This window comes from Rhinopithecus bieti, unplaced genomic scaffold, assembly GCF_001698545.2.
Source record: "Rhinopithecus bieti isolate Rb0 unplaced genomic scaffold, ASM169854v2 scaffold_14549, whole genome shotgun sequence".
Taxonomy (NCBI): domain Eukaryota; kingdom Metazoa; phylum Chordata; class Mammalia; order Primates; family Cercopithecidae; genus Rhinopithecus; species Rhinopithecus bieti.
The window spans coordinates 729490-747422 of NW_016808027.1; the positions used below are offsets into that span (position 1 = coordinate 729490).

Genomic DNA, 17933 nt, shown 5'->3' on the forward strand with positions numbered 1-17933 from the left:
TCACCAGAATTAAGTTCTTTATTCCTCTTTGTTGTTTCAAAGAATGATGGTAGTTTTTATAGTACAGAGTATTTCTGGCGCTCAGTATCACAAAGCCAAGACATAGAACACATCGAGCCTCAGCAACTCCTTAGAAGCCTGGAAAAGTTGTAACTATAGAAAATTCAACTGGGGACAAAGGGAAAATACCAGTGAAATAAGAACCCCAAATCAAGGCTTGGCTTGATTAGGCTGCCCACTCTTCTCGAATAGGCCATAAATTTTCCCCACTGCACCTTTTGGGCTGTGATCCTTGGGAAAGGCAGGGACAACCAAGCTTAAGACAGAGAAAGGCCCATCCCAGGAAGTGTATAACTGACCTGGAAGCAGGCCAGAACAGAGAATATACATTGAGGGTGAGTGTTCAGCAGGTTTTGAATGCTACACAATCTACAAAGGGATGCAACATCCTTCTCCCTACAGCGGAAGTCCCCCGGCCTTCTCAATTAGCTCCAGAGGCCAAGGATCGTTGACTCATTCATTCAGTGTATCTTTACTGCCGGCTACTCTGTTTCAGGCCCTATGCTGGGTGCTGAGGACAAAGAGAGGAATCAGACATAGTCCTTACCTTCAGGGAATTCAGAATACGATAGAAAAAAAGCTTATACTTTTAGATAAGCCACTGTGATTCAAGGTAAAAAGGACACAGTGAGGAGTCAGTCAAGGAGTTCACAGCCTAGCAGAGGCCTAGAGGGCACAACATAGACAATAATACATGGCAGCCTACGGTAAGGACCAAAGGGAGGCCCAGACTGTGAATTCTGGCACCGCAGAGACGGATGCGTGGCCTACTGAAGAGGTGGATTATGGCCTACTCAAGAAGAGTGAGAAGCCTAATCTGGTGAAAGTGAGATATCAATTTCTACTGCCCTGGGGAGGAGGCTGTGCAGCCTCAGGTTGACCTTTGTGGGTCCTTTGGGCTACCAAACAGGCAGGGTGAAAAACCTCTTACCCATGGCTGAAGCTGCTTGATGTCCTGTGAATATCTGAGGGGAGACTGGTGACCAGGGGAAACAAGTCCAAATTAAGTACCCAGACAATGGCCTGAGGTGAATAGTAAGAACATGAACACAGCCAGTAGGCTGTGTCGGCAGGAGGCTGGCCTGGGTATATACCAGCAGCAGGAGGCCCCTACCCATGCTTCCTGCACTCTCAGTGTTGAGCCATGTGTGCTGGAAGGATCCATTCTAAGAGTCCAAGGAACAGGAAGGGGGCTCCTGAGGGTAAAGGACCGAGGCCTATGTAGTCCTCTCTATATGCCTATAGACAGGCCACCCGTCTGTTTTCCTCTTTTCTTCACAGCTGCTACCACCTGCCCTGTCTTTTCCACCCTGTCAATCTGAGTGGCTGAAATGGGTTCACTTAGGGTACCAGTATCATGGAATAGCGCCCAGGTTGGGTAATGGGGACAGAGTTGGAGTGTCTATAGCTGTCTTTGTTGGTCATCTGGAACTTGGACAAGTTAAGCCAGCTTAAAGTTGCAGTGTTGGGTTAGGACCTTCTCCATAAGCTAAGTGCCAGCCTGTGCAGGTCTCTCTTCCTTTCCACAGGTTTCAGGGAACAGCTCCAGCCTGTTGTCATTTCTTCTTCACAGCAGCTACCACCTACATCATTCCAGCCTAGGCCTCGTGTCTGTGACACTTTTTCTTCCTAAGGTGCCAGGACTCTTCTGATCTGTTCTTTTTCTTCACAGCTGCCATCACCCACTCTGTTCCTCTCTCAAGTCCTTATTCTGGATTTCCCCTGTTCCCAATCCCCTTTTCTTACTATTCCTGAGATAAGCACATAGGCCTGCCCCAATTAAAGAGTTTTGATGCTAGTCATTAAAGAGAAAAAACATGAGGTAGGGGGAAGAAGTAAGAGGAGGGCAATTTAGAGATGGACCTCTTATGAGTACTGGTATTAGACATCTCTGGGTCACAATGGCACAGGACCAAGGTCCCTGCCTTGACTCCGTTCTTGAGTAGTACTAAAGAAGTTGATATTCTCATTCTTTTCATCCTTTAGCCCTGGTTGTAGGACTTGGCCATCCTCCCTATTGCTATCCACTTGCAGTATAGTGTTTAGGAAAGCTTTGCTTAACAAGGAGTTTCTACCACTTAGGAGGGGGCTGCCCTTTTAATCCTCTCCCCTTCCCCAATTCCTCCCTGCACCAATCCTGCCCATCCCTAGACCACCACTACCCTCCACCTGTCAACTTGACAGAGGTTTTCCCTGACACTGGGCCTCATATAAGGAAGTAAAGTGTACATTATTTCACCCAACAGCTGGAAGGTCCTACATGTCAGGCTAAATGTAAACATCTTTACATTATAATAGGCAATAGGGAACCACAAATGATTTAGAGCCAAGGAATGGCAGTAGAAAGTACCTTGTATTAGGCACTTAAGAAATATTTAGATAAATGTATACATGAGTGAATAAATAATTGTGTATTGGGAAGATTACCTTGGCAAAGGTAGGAGAGGCTAAGGGGATTTTTAAAAGCCACTCTAAGTCATGGCTTAAGCAATCTGCTAAAGTAGGTAAAGTTAATCTCGACTTTCATCCTGTAGGACTCTCTCTACCCAGCTAGTGCAACAGTAGCCCCTAGCTCCTAGGCTATATTTCATGACTAAGACTTGTTCTCTGTGGTCATTATACAACACCAAATATATTTAGTTGATACCAGTTTAAGCATTAGCCTCCTAAAATAGGTACAAAAAAATAAACCTCTCATGATAGAATTTCTGTTGCAAGAACAGGCTATGGGAGAAACAATCTAAGATAGGAACAACCAACATGGTATCATCTAAGAGACTCAGCATGGACTAAGTTCAGCATGAAAATCATTAGACAAAAAGGCATCCCTATTTCACAAGTAGTGATTTCCATGGGCCTATACAAATAGGCCTGATTCTGAGATTTGGGGGTCCAGAGATCTTCCTAATGGTAAAGATCTTCTCACAGGTAAAGGAGTAGCTGGGCCAGGACAATATCCTGAGAAAAAACAAAACAAAACAAAAACAAACCCAGAAGCCTGGACAAGCCTTGGACAGACGACTCCAGGCACACTGAAGATGCAACTAAGAAAATTACATCAGGAGCTACCATCACCCCAACATATAGCCCAACATCTACAAACTCTCCCACCAGCTACATTTATTTTCTTGAATTTTCTCCCTCTTCTAGCCCCATAAACTGGTGAACTCCTTGAAGGCAGAGACTGTGGGAAATTCTGTCCAGTGTTTTAAAGTCCTAATCCATGTCCTTTTCCCATCGGGAACATCCTAATAAGTGAACTTAAGCCCATCCTTCATCAGGGTAATGCCACCAGAAGATACACTGCCACCAGAATAATACACACTATTATCCAGTACTACTGGCACTGAGATTCTCATTGTCCTCCCTAGAAAATGATGTTTCTGGATGAGGAAGAGAAGGTAAGCAGAACTACAAAGCTATAGAAGGTAGGAGACTTCATGATTCTTCTGTTTTGCTTAATTCCTCTAGGATAGAGTGTCTACAGAGCTCTGACCATTATTAGAAGGGTGTGGGTATTTTTGTTATTAAAAATGGAACAAATCATATAGATCTAGTCTTCCTTCCTGCCATGACACCTGCCTGTAACCTCACACTTGGATGAGGGGTAAGTCATGTGAAAAGATAAGTCCTCTGATTTCCGTTTTGACATCAGAGTCTTCTATACAGCCAGGACTTACTGACCATGAAGGATGCAGGCACTATGCTTCTCCTAGGGATGAGAAGATGAGAAATCTTAGAACCAATACTCTCATTTTACAGATGGAAACCTGAGGTCCAGAGAGTTCAGGTGACACATCCAAGGTCCAAAAGCAAGTCAGTGGCAGAGCCAGAACCACATCCTGGTCTTCCAACTCCTAGTTCAGTGCTTTTTCCACTGTAGTAGCTAAGGCAACATTTCATTTTGCTCTTTGGAGGGGGAGAAGTGAAAAAAGGTAGGGAACAGAATATTAAGTTTTTTGATTCCCTGTAGACTTCAGTAGCTTCTGTTAACCTGGCTGTAACTGCCATTTGCATCTATGGAAATTGGGTCCTAAGCCAATTAATTGCTTTTGAATTGGCTCGGGTTCCTACCAGGGCTGGTACAGTCCCCCTGCAGGTGGCTCAGGATCTCCCGGTCTGTAAACAGGCGGAAGGCAATCTGCTCACACTCTCGCTTGGTCCCACATTCAAACAAACACCCAAACAAGCCCTCCTCCTCCAGAGCAGCCAGATCAGAGTAGCCACAGGGCCCACAGTGCAAGATCCAGGGGCGGGACCAGCAGGCAGCCTCCAAGGGGGTCTGGTTGAGATAGATACCTAGGTCAATCCTCCGTTTCCTACTGGTTGGGTGTGAGTACAAGAGCCATGATTCTGACCGTGTTGTAGTTTCCTCCTCCAGCCTCCGTGAACTGCCTGGAGAGCTCTGCTGAATGGTGGGTACATCTTTGCTATTAGAGTCCTGGCACCTATGCGGGATCTCCAGGGGCCGGAAACTTACCACACTCCCTTGGCAACCATGTGGGGGCTCACAGAGCTGTTGACTCAGGGCCAGCCTCTGAAAGCCTTCACCATGGTCAGTGCTGAGAGCCTCTGCCCGGCACCTGTTTGGTGTCCGGGCACTGCAATATAGCACAGGGTGGCCAGCCCTTCCAGTCACCTCTGCCACTTCGCATTCTACTGTAACCATAGGCCTAATGAGTCTCCCATGGTGCCATGTGACCCCTAGGTCATCACTATAGATCATCAGAGAATGAGGCCTGGTTTTACATGGTAGCTGGAAGCAAAAGAACCAGGAAGGGATGTAGTAGGTATACGCAGGGATGATGAGTCTCCCTGACTGCAGCTGGATGCCATGACCTGGGCCCACAGCAAATGTGGCCCAGTGCTTCAGCTCTGAGCCAATGACCTCCTCAGTCAAGTCCCTCACCTCACTCCATGAACATCCAGCATCCTGACTGCAGACGAAGCAAAGGCGGGCAGCATTCCTGCCTGACACAATCTGTTGACGCTCTGTGACATGGCCCTGCACACAGATGAAGAACAGGAACACACAACCACTCTTCCGTTCCCATACAGGACAGGGGTTCATGGTCCGATGCCCAGGTAGTGTGGCTTCCATCAGTGGCTGCAGGGGCCCCCACTAGACAAGGAGAAGGGAAAAAGTAGGAGTGAGATACTAATAGGAAAACGTGAAGCTCATTAAAATATCAGTATTTTTCATAAATAAGAAATGATATTGAAATCTATAAAATCATGAAGGCCTAATTACTCACTAAATTCTCAAATATTACAGGATAACTTACAAAGCTGGAAAGAGACAATGCTAAATGTTGTACAAGCTGTCTCCTCTGTCTGGAATGCTCTTCCTCATTTCATCTAGATTTCCAAATCATCCTCCATACCCAACTCAAAAGTCACCTCCTTTATAAAGCCTTCCATGAAACTCACTCTCCTCCCCTAATAAATTTATTGTATAACATTGTAACTTTTTGTGACTGTCTTCCTTTTCTAGACTATGAGCCTTCTGAGGGCTTATACTATTAGTTACTAATATTGATTCTCCAGCACCTGGTACATAATAGGAGCTAAATATTTTTACAAAGAAAGAAAGAAAAAAAAAAAAAAAAAAAAAAAAAAGAAAGAAAAGGAAAGAAAAGGAAAGGAAAGAAAAAAAAGGAAGAGAAGAAAAGTAAGGCAGACAAATAGGGAAATTTTAGGCAAATAAAGGGAAATTTAAGACAAATTTTTTTCCTTCCAGTACTACACTGGGAAGGCAATTCATAACTTTTGTTGAAAGCTCAAGCATAGATTCAGAGACACCTAGTTCAAACCATGCTTTCATCACTTATTTTGTGACTATGGACAAGTTGCTTAATCTTACTTTACCTCAATTTCTTCATCAGTTAAATGGAAAGTTTAATAACATCCTCACAAAGGAGTTATTATAAGGATACAATGAGATAATGCCTAATCAGACATATTGCAAATAAAGAAAGAAAGATCTAATCTCCCTAACATATTTTCAAAACAATAGTAGAAATTGGTAAGACAATTTCCAGGAACCCAACAGAAATGGGCAAACAGCAAGATCAGACAACTTACAGAAAGAGAAAAAAAGTTCAGCTTCACTCATAAGAGAGAAATGCAAATTAAGACTAAACTGACAATGGCCAGGCACAGTGGCTTATGCTGTAATCCCAGCACATTAGGACAGCTTGAGCCCAGGAGTTCGAGACCAGTCTGGGCAACAGGGCAAAATCCCATCTCTAAAAATAAAAATAAAACAAAATAACTAAATTGATATAACATTTTACATCTGTTAAATTAGCAAAATCATAAAGTTTGACAATACTGTGTTGGCAAATGTCAAGAAACTGGCACTTTCATATATGGATTGAAGTGCAAATAGTTCAACCTGTATGTAGGACATATATCAAAATTACAAATAACATTTATCCTTTCCCATCATGCCCAATTCTGGGAAATCATCCTAAGATATATCTGCTCATCAAATTAAGTATGTATAAGATTATTCAAATGCAGCATTACTTGAAGTAGCAGAATACTACAAACAACTCAAATATTCATCAATAGAGGATGGGTGAAATGAACATGCAATACATGGGGTAAAACCTTTTTTCCATGTATAGTGATATGGAAAGATTTCCATAATTTTTTTTTTTTTTTTTTTTGAGATGGAGTCTCTCTTTCTGTCAACCAGGCTGCAGTGCAGTGGTGCTATCTCAGCTCACTGCAATCTCTGCCTCCCAGGTTCAAGCGGTTCTTATGCCTCAAACTTCTGAGTATCTGGGATTACAGGCTTGCACCATCACGTCCAGCTAATTTTTCTATTTTTAGTAGAGACGAGGTTTTGACATGTTGGCCAGGCTGGTCTGAAACTCCTGACCTCAGGTGAGCCACCTGCCTCGGCCTCCCAAAATGCTGGGATTACAGGTGTGAGCCACTGCGCCTGGCCTGATTTTCATAATATATTCTTAAACAAAGAAAGCAAAATACACAATAGTATATGTAGGATGCTACTTTTTGCATCAGAAACATGGAGGAAAGGGACTTCTGGTTACAGCAAACTAAATAATTGAACCAATCCTTCCACTGAGAACTTGAAAAAATAGATAAAACATTTAAAAAAAAACAAAATATCTGAAAGCACCAGAGAGCAGAGAACAAACATGAGAATGAAGAATTACACGCTAAGTTCATTCAGAGAGGTTGGCTGGTCCCTTTTCCCCTTAGGGCATCCTACTAATTCTCAAAGAAGTAACTGAAAGGCTGAGAAGCTGAGCAAGTCATTTGACAACCTTATGGAGTAGGAGGACAAAACTTGAAGGCCTGGTAAACTGTCATGTAATTTGAGATGGAACCTTAAAGGGCCAAATCCAAGGAATAAGGATGGAACTGAGGCAGAACAGCCCTTAAAACCATCACCTGAGAAAACTGGCTGACATTATCTACTGAGGTAGAAGGTACACATACCACATGAACCAGTGATTCCACTCCTAGCTACATACCCAACAAAATGTATGCCTGCAGTACCAAAAACATGTATAAGAATATTCATAGCAGTATAGCCTATACTTATAATAACTAACCCAAGTATCCAACAACAGTAAAATGGATCACTTAATTGTGGTATGTTCATCCGATAGAATATTATGTAACAATGAAAAACAAATTAGGGTTACACACAACAATTTGGATAAATCTCAAGAATACTGAACAAAAAAAGCCAGATCAAAAGACTACATAGATTAAAAAAAGCAAAACTAAACTCTAGGGCTATAAATCAACTTAATATAATTAACTTCTCCTTCGGGAAGAAGGGCGGGGCCATAAGAGAAACTTCTCAGATGCTGACAACATTCTATTTCTTGGACTATTAGTTCTATATATGATGAGTCCACAAGTGTTGGCTTTGTCGTAACTCACTGAGCTGACACTTATGTTTTGTGCATTTCACATTTATGTTTTATGTTTTCTGCATATGTTATCACTTCACATTTTTAAAAGTTTTTAAAAGGGCAATTAAGAGTACATACTTGTTTTGCTTTGCTTCTGTATGAAGCAGCACTGAAAAGATAACAAGAAACAATAGTGATTGCCTATAAGAGATAGGGGAATGGAAATGAGAAACATATCTTTTATACTATTTTATTTTCAGCCATATGAAATGTATTAACTACCTAAAACAAAAAATAAATTTAAAAAATTAATTTCTGTATAAATGGACAAAACAGATTAAGCAGGCTCAGATCATAGACTCTCAGAGCCATTTGCCTGAGGCCAGGAGTTTGAGATCAACTTGGGCAACATAGTGGGTCCTTATCTCTACAAAGCATTTTTTTTTTTTTTTACATTATCTGGGCCTGGTGGTAAGTACCTGAAGTCCTATCTACTTGGGAGGCTGAGGCAGGAGAATCAATTAAGCCCAGGAGTTTGAGGCAGCAGTGAGCTATGATCAATCACTGCACTCCCCTCTAGGTAACAGAGCAAGACCCTGTTTCAAAAACAAAAAAGAAAACTAAGCCATAATGGACCATAAGGGTTATCTAGTGCTAACTCCCATTCCATAGAAGAGACCCCTCGCAGTCTTCTGGATAAAAAACCATTCCGTCCTTGAACTACGCTAGTTCAAAAGGGAATTCAAGATCTCTGGGACAGCCCATTCTATACCAGAGCACCCTAAGCACACTAAACATGCCAGAGATAAGTGATCAAGTCAGCTTACTTATTAAGCAGTCTAGTTTTTGGGAAGTCAGAAGTTTAGTCATCCTTAGTGGTTGAGAGGAGAAAATAATTTGAGCCAGATATATCTAACATATATATAGTTGACATGAAGGTGGAAGAAAGAGTAAACAAAGCATGAAAGCCTTGGAATCTAAGATGATCTCAACTAGCTGGAGCAATGGGACATATAAAACAAGCTGAGGCTTGACAGAGGTAAAACAGGTTGTGGTTTAAAAATGTGCATGGGGAAAACTGATTAAAGAACAAATGTAGGCCAGGTGCTGTGGCTTATGCCTGTAATCCCAATACTTGGGGAGGCCAAGGTGGGTGGATCACTTGAGGTCAAGAGTTCGAGACCAGGCTGGTCAACATGGTGAAACCCTGTCTCTACTAAAAATACACACAAGAAAATGAGCCAGGCATGGTGGCACACGCTTGTAGTCCCAGCTACTTGGGAGGCTGTGGCAGGAGAATCGCTTTAATCCAGGAGGCAGAGGATGCAGTGAGCCAAGATCACACCACTGCACTCCAGCCTGGGTGATGGAGTAAGACTGCATCTCAAAAAAAAAAAAAAAAAAAAGAAAACGTAAAACAAGAACAAATGTCAACAAGCATATGAAAACATGTTCAGCATCACTAATTAATGGGGAAATGCAACTAAAAACCACAATGAGGTATCCCCCTCACACCTATTTGGACAGCTACCACACACATACACCAGAAAATAACAAATGTTGGTGAGGATGTGGAAAACTAGAACCATTGTGTACTGTTGGTAGGAATATAAAATGGTGTAGCCACTATGGAAAATGGCATGACAGTTTCTCATTACATACAAAATTATCAAATGATCCAGCAATTCCACTTCTGTGTTTACATCCAAAAGATTTAAAAGCAAGGTCTCAAAGAGATATTTTCACACCCTTATTCATAGCAATGTTATTCACAATACCCAACAGGGAAAAGCAACCAAAGTATCCCTCAGGAGATGAAGGGAGCCCGTGCAACATATAGAAACCCCGATTTCTACAAAAATAAGATAAATTAGCTGGGTATGGTGGCATACACTTGAAGTCCCAGCTACTCAGGAGGCTGAGGATTGCTTGAGCCCAGGAGTTCGAGGTTGCAGAACCATGATCACGCCACTGCACTCCAGCCTGGGCAACAAAGTGAGACCCTGCCTCAAAAAAAAAAATAAAAATAAAAAAATAAACAAAATGTGGTATATACATACAATGATATATTTTTCAGCCTTAAATAGGAAGGAAATTCTGATACATGCTACAACATGGATGAAACTTGAGGACATTACATAAGTGAAATAAGCCATCACAAAAAGACAAACACTGTACAATTCCACTTATATGAGATATCCAGAGTAGTCAAAATTATAGAAACAGAAAGTAGATTAGTGGTTGCCAGGGACTGAGGAGGGAGAAATGGGGAGCTGTTTAATGGGTGTAGACTTTAGACTTTCAGTTTTGAAAAATCAAAAGTTCAGCTGGGCGCGGTGGCTCAAGCCTGTAATCCCAGCACTTTGGGAGGCCGAGACGGGCGGATCACAAGGTCAGGAGATCGAGACCATCCTGGCTAACATGGTGAAACCCCGACTCTACTAAAATACAAAAAACTAGCCGGGCGAGGTGGCGGGTGCCTGTAGTCCCAGCTACTCGGGAGGCTGAGGCAGGAGAATGGCGTGAACCCGGGAGGCAGAGCTTGCAGTGAGCCAGGATCCGGCCACTACACTCCAGCCTGGGTGACAGAGCGAGACTCCGTCTCAAAAAAAAAAAAAAAAAAAAGAAAAATCAAAAGTTCTGAAGATTGGTTGCACAATTTGAATATACCTGGCACTAATGAACTATACATTTAAAAATGGTTAGGATGGTAAAATTTATGTTAGATATATTTTACTACAATTAATTTTTTTTTTTAAAAAGAGAACAACAAATGTGAAAAAGACTTGGATGTTTTGGCTGACCATCTATTCTACATAGTCTACACAGTCTACACAATCTACATAGTCAATTGTGCTATGTAGCTACCAAGAAAGTGCTATTTTACCTTCAATTGCATTAAAGGGAATACAAGATAGGACAGGTCACCTCATTGCTGAGCTGGTTGGTCTACCCTTGGAGTCCCAAGTTCAGTTCCAAATATCCTACTTTAAAAAAGGACACTGCCATCTCAGACCGGATCCCAAGGACATACTTTTCAAGGGACCAGAAACCAAATCAGGACTGTGCCCTAAGAAGTTACAGAAATAACTGAAGTTGTTTAGCCCAGAAAACAGAATACTCAGAGGGCATGAATGCAGCTTTCAGGTACTTCAGAGAGTAGTTCTCTGAAAAAGAGATTGTATCTACATTTTGTATAGATTGACTGCCCCAGAAGGCAGAACAAACCAATGGGTATAGAGAAGTAGAGATCATCTTATTCACACGCAAAAAACAGCTGCCACAGCAATCAGGTGCTCATTTGAAGAGTTGTGCAAGGAGACCCTTAATGGAAAATGACAAATGTTTAGTTCTTACTATGTGGTATCTATTATTAACTATATGTTGCAGATGATGAAACAGAGAAGAGTCAAGTCTCCAAGGTCACAAAGCCAATAAATGATAGGTCTTGACTGACTCCAAAGCCACGCTCTTAACCACTAAGATTTTAGTAACTACCAATAGAATACAGATTTCTATACTGGGAAAGAAGTTGGGCTCATGATTCTTCTAACTTCAAGATTCTACAATTAAATAAATCAGAGAATGAAATAAAGAGAGAATGAATTAAAGGGGACATGTCTGTGAATGTGTATGACTACTGAGTAATGGAGTTATGCAACAGTTGTGGTCTGATAAAAAATGCTTGCTTGGCTCAGTGGCACCTGCCTGTAGTTGCTCCTACTCAGGAGGCTTAGGCAAGAAGATTGCTTGAGGCCAGGAGTTTGAGGCTGTAGTATGCAATGATCACGCCTATGAATAGCCACTGCACTCCTGCCTGGGCAACACAGAGAGGGCTTATCTCTAGACAGACAGACAGACAGATAGTTAAAACTTAAAAGGCTGGGCACAGTGGTGTGCACCTGTAGTCCTAGCTACTCAGGAGGCTGAGACAGGAAAATTGTTTGAGCCAGGAGTTCAAGACCAGCCTAGGCAACATAGAAGTTGTATCTAAAAAAACAGTATTTAAAAAAAATGCTTAACAGCCTACTGTCTTGATCAAAAACAGTGCAACATGACCGATGACCACAGGCAATGCTTGCCCTAGAAGAAAGGAAAGAGCTAGAATCCCAAGTTCTACTGGGCTGTAGGGCTGGGCCTCTGTGGAGGCTAGTTATACATGCAGAAGTCTGGTCCTGGGAAGCCATGAGAAAGACTCATGACAAGATAAGGTGAAAGAGCAGGAACTGAAAATCCCACAAAATAAAAAACTTCACCAAGAGAAATGTGAGCCAATGTCATCAAAAGCAAAGACAGGGATTGATGGCAAGGCCCATGTTCAAGCAGAATAGCATTTGTACTGTGTACTTTAACAGCAGAAGGTTATCTGCTATGGATATGAAGATTTAATGGTCAGATTTGAGGCATCTGTAGGTAAAAAAGCAGGGTAGGTTAGGAGTATTAAAGTGCCTACTATATAGATATAGAGAGATGACACGGCTATATATTTTTTTACGAAAGACTCTCAAAACCATTGTCTCATTTGTCTCACTTAAGCTAGCCCTGGAAGAGAGGAAAGCAACAATAAGAAATACAGGTATATGTGATTTACTGCACTTTGCTCTACTGCATTTCTCAGATATTGTCTTTATAAACTGAAGGTTTGTGGCAACCCTGAAGTGAGCATGTGCTCACTTCATGTCTTTGTCATGTTTCAGTTAATTCTCACAATATCTCAAACATTGTCATTATTATTATATCTGTTATGGTGATCTTTCATCAGTGATCTTTAATGTTATTACTGTAATTGTTTTGGAGTATGACAACTGTGCCCATATTACATGGTGAACTTGATAAATGCTATATGTGTTCTGACTGCTCCACCAACCGTTCTCTCATGTCTCTCCCTCTCCTTCAGCCTATTCCCTGAAACACAACAATATTGAAATTAGGCCAATTAGTAACCCTATAATGGCCTCTAAGTGTTCAAGTAAAAGGAAGAGTCCCCCATCTTTCACTTTAAATCAAAGCTAGAAATGATTAAACTTAGGAGGAAGGCATGTTGAAAGCCAAGACAGGCTGAAAGTTAGGCCTCTTGTGCCAAACAGCCAAGTTGTAAATGCAAAGAAAAAATTCTTTTTTTTTTTTTTTTTGAAACAGAGTCTCCCTCTGTTGTCCAGGCTGGATTGCAGTGGCTCGATCTCTGCTCACCGCAACCTCCGCCTCCTGGGTTCAAGCTATTCTCCTGCCTCAGCCTCCTGACTAGCTGGGATTATAGGCATGCACCACCACGCCTGGTTAATTTTTTATTTTATTTTTTGTATTTTTAGTAAAGATGGGGTTTCAGCATGTTGGTTAGGCTGGTCTTAAACTCCTGACCTTGTGATCTGCCTACCTTGGCTTCCCAAAGTGCTGGGATTACAGGCATGAGACACTGCACCAGGCTGAAAAGTTCTTGAAGGAAATTAAAAGTGCTACTCCAGTGAATACAGGAATGATAAAAAAGCAAAACAGTCGTATTGCTGATAGGGAGAAAGTTTTAGAGGTCTGGATAAAAGATCAGACCAGCCACAGCACTCCCTTAAGACAAAGCCTAATCCAGGGCAAAGCCCTAACTCTCTTCAATTCTGCGAAGGCTGAGAGAGGTATGGAAGCTGCACAAGAAAAGCTGGAAAGTAGCAGAGGATGGTTCATGAGGTTTAAGGCAAGAAGCTGTCTCCATAACATAAAAGGGCAAGGTGAAGCAGCAAGTGCTGATGGGAGAAGCTACAGAAAGTTATCCAGAAGATCTAGCTAAGGTAACTGACAAAGGTGGCACACCAAACAACAGATTTCCCTGTAGACAAAACAGCCTTCTACTGAAACATGCCATCTAGGACTTTCATGGCTAGAGAGAAGTCAATGTCTGGCTTCAAATCTTCAAAAGACAGGCTGGTGACTATAAGTTGAGGTCAATGCTCATTTATCACTCAGAAAATCCTAGGGCTCTTAAGAGTTATCCTAAATCTACTCCGCTAGTGCTCTACAATAAAAAAAGCCTGGATGAAGCACTTCTGTTTACAGGCCCCTGTTGAGACCTACTCCTCAGGAAAAAAGATTCCTTTCAAACTATTACTGGTCATTGACAATGTACCTTGTCATCCAAGAGCTCTGATGGAGATGTATGAGGAGATTAATGTTGTTTTCACAGCCACTAATATAACATCCATTCTGTAGCCCACAGATGAAGGAGTCATTTCAAATTCCAAGTTTCATTATTTAAGAAATACATTTCACAAGACTATAGTTGCCATAGATAGCGATTCTTCTGATGAATCTGGTCAAAGTAAACTGAAAACCTTCTGGAAAAATTTCACTAGTCTAGATGCCATTCAGAACATTCATGATTCATGGGAGGTCATAATATCAACATTAAGAGACATTGAGAAGTTGATTCCCACAACTCATGGATGACTTTGAGGGCTTCAAGACTTCAGGAGAGGAAGTAACTGCAGATATGGTGGATAGCAAGAGAATTAGAAGTGGAGCCTGAAGATGTGACTAAATTGCTGCAATCTCATGATAAAACTTGAACAAATGTCTTGCTTCTTACAGATGAGCAAAGAAAGTAGTTTTTTGAGATAGGATCTACTTCTGGTGAAGATGCTGTAAACACTGTCAAAATGACAACAAAGGATTTAAAATATTACATCAACTTAGTTGATAAAGCAGCAGCAGGGTTTGAGAGGATTCATTTATGAGTTCTACTATGGGAAAAATGCTATCAAATTCTGTAGCATTGCATGCTACAGAAAAATCTTTTGTGAAAGGAAGAGTCAACTGTTTCAGCAAACTTCACTGTTGTCTTATTTCTTGTTAGGGGTAGACAGGGTATTGCTCTGTCCCCCAGTGGCACAATCGCAGCTTACTGGAGCCCTGAACTTCTGGGCTCAAGCAATCCTCCCCCTCAGCCTCCCAAGTAGCTGTGGACTACAGGTGTGTGCCACTACACCCACCTAATGTTTTTTATTTTTATTAGAGACAAGGTCTTGCTATGTTGCCCAGGCCAGTCTTGAACTCCTGAGCTCAAGCAATCCTCCCACTTTGGCCTCCCAAAGTTCTGGGATTGTAGGTATGAGCCACTGTGCCCAGCCCATTGTCTTATTTTAAGAAATTATCTATGTAAGTAAGAAATGCTTCAATAATAACAATAATAACAACAACAATAGTAATAATACACTAAGTCTTCAGCAACCACCACCCTGATAAGTCAGCAGCCACCAACATCAGGGCAAGACCTACTCCAGCAAAAAGACTGACTAGCCAAAGGTTCAAATAATCATTAGCACTTTTCAGCAATATTTTAAGGTGTGTACTTTTTTTTAGACATAATGCTACTACACACTTAATAGATTACAGTATAGTATAAACATAACTTTTATATGCACCGGGAAACCAAAAAATGTATGTGTCTTGTTTTATTGTGACAGTCACTTTATTGTGGTGGTCTGGAACCAAATCCACAGTATCTCTGACGTATGCCTATTTGGGGTCTGAAATAACCCCGTAGCTTCCAGGTCAAAGAATAGCAACCTTTCTTTCCTCACTAAAAATACAGTCAAAATGTTCTACTGAAGAGGAAGGGCTCCAACTCCAGTTCTCCCACTTATTAGATGTGTGACCAAAGCAAATGAGCTTAATTCTCAGAACTGGTTACCTCCTGCAAAGTGGAGACAATAAATTATACCTCACATACAGCATTTAGTAGTAGAAGTGTGGTTATTACTGGTATCCCCCCGTCATCTGCTAAATGTGGTCCTGAGCAAGTTACTTACCTCTTGGAGCACCAGGATCCACCATCAGCAAAACTGGACTACCAATGCTTACTTCCCTGGGTGATTTATGAGGACTAAATGGAATATAAATGAAAGGCACATCGTACGTTAGCTGAATCTAAATAACTGTGGAGGTTTCTGGAGTCAGCAACTGAGTTTGAAGCCAGCTTCTACTGCTTTATTATAGCTGTATAACCTTGAGCAAATGGCAACCTCTCTGAGTCTCAGTTTCCTTGTCTGTAAAATATGACTGAAAACAGTACCTACGAAACAGAGTGGTTGTGAGGACCCAATGTGCCCCTGGAACACAATAAGCACTCAGTGAGAGCCATTGTTTTTGCTGTTTTTTCTGCCTCTGCTCCCCACATGGCTTTCCTGTACTGATGAGAAGAGGCACAGATCCTGAAGAGCTCTGAGCTTTGTGAAGAGAAACTGAGGCCCAGACTCAGATCTGGGATGAAGAGTCACCTGTACCAAGTGCCCAATCCTCAACCCTCGCCTCAGCACCAGGTGGAGAGCATCCTCATCCTTGCTCGTGGAACGCTTCTCTGCAAAGGCCAGGAAGGTGTGGGTGGGGGGTATGTAGAGCAGGGCTGGGATCCGGTAGGTAATCCCTCTGTCATCTTCCTGCCGGAACAGAGGGCTGTTGAAGGAGCATGTTGTCACTTCTTCCATGACCTCTGCAAGGATAGAAGGCAGCTCAATGTGTGTCCATACCCAAATGCTGGCCTGCATATAAATTCTGCTTCATCATTTCACTTCTGGAGAGCAAAGGGGAGGCACAGATACATATTCAAATGTTTATTTATAAAAGAGTAACATATGCTCTCAATAGTATAAAGCAAGCAGTATACATTCTTATTTAACAAATGAGAATTTCATTAACTCCAGACCCTGTGGGAATTCTGTGTGGCCTGTGTCAAGTATGTATCTTGGAGCAGAGCGGTTTTGCATTTGTTTTTGCCAAGCATCCAGGGGTATTACCAGCCTGAGGTGGTTTTTAATGTCAATTCTTAACTTGGAGTTTCTAGGCCATTTGGGTCTCTGTACAAGTGAATGGCTGTGGTTAAGAATTTTCTGGGAAAACTTTTTTTTCTGTACAAAAGCCTAGGATAAAAGGCAATCTTCTTTGTCTTCTCTCTGTGACAGTAGGGAGAATTTTTTTTTTTCCTAGTAGATTTGGTATGTTATGTCCCCTCCAAAACTCATGTTGAAACTTAATCCCCAATATGGCAGTGTTGAGAGGTGGGGCCTCTAAGAGGTGACTGGGTTATAAGGGCTCTGTCCTCATGAATGAATGAATGGATGAATGGGTTATCAAGGGAGTTGCATTAGGGGCTTTATAAGAGGAAAACCAGAGATCTGAGCTAGCATAGTCAGCTCCCTTGCCATGTGATGTCCTGTGCTGCCTCCAGACACTGCAGAGTCCCCACTAGCAAGAAAGCCCTCACCAGATGTGGCCTCTGGACCTTGGATTTCTCAGACTCCATAACTGTAGGAAATTTTTTTTAAGTTATCCAGTTTCAGGTATTCTGTTATAAGCAACAGAAAATGAATTAAGATACTAGTCCACCCTATCAGAAGGTATACACCCTACAGAGGGTGCAGATTTTCAAGGGACCTAGTTTCATGTGAGGATTTCACATGCCATCCTCTGTCAAAAACTAGAGTCTAACCAGGCTGGGCGTGGTGGCTCACGCCTGTAATCCCAGCACTTTGGGAGGCCGAGGTGGGCAGATCACGAGGTCAGGAGATGGAGACCATCCTGGCTAACATGGTGAAACCCCGTCTCTACTGAAAATACAAAAAAATTAGCTGGGCATGGTGGCGGGTACCTGTAGTCCCAGCTACTCAGGAGGCTGAGGCAGGAGAATAGTTGCAGTGAGCCGAGATTGCATCACTGTACTCCAGCCTGGGCGACAAAGCAAGATTCCGTCTCAAAAACAAAACAAAACAACAACAAAAACCCACTAGAGTCTAACCCATGCGGACCTATAGCTTCATTTGGTATAACAACAGGCCTATTAAAGTCCAAGTTTCTAGGTGAGACATCCAGTACAGCTGAGGGCAGATTAAGGAACTAATCACTCTGGTTTTCAGTTCACGTTTGGTTTCTTAGTCCCTGGAGATTTCTCTTACTTTCTCACAAATTCAGCTATAAAGGGCTTTGTTATTTTTT

General features: G+C 42.0%; 1 protein-coding gene across 4 annotated transcripts in view; it reads right to left on the reverse strand.

The window, feature by feature from the left end:
* Positions 1–17933, reverse strand: part of NEU3 (neuraminidase 3) — a 22339-nt gene continuing 4406 nt past the window's right edge. For 2 of the 4 annotated variants that reach the window (XM_017885249.1, XM_017885246.1), the window contains 2 exons: positions 16223–16434; positions 1–5182 (listed from right to left, as the gene is read on the reverse strand). In XM_017885249.1, the coding sequence (XP_017740738.1) occupies positions 4103–5182; positions 16223–16429 (1287 nt within the window). In that variant the 5' untranslated portion in view covers positions 16430–16434 and the 3' untranslated portion in view covers positions 1–4102. Of the gene's footprint in view, positions 5183–16222; positions 16516–17933 lie in introns of all 4 variants that reach the window. The other 2 variants (XM_017885248.1, XM_017885247.1) reach the window with 1 other exon arrangement.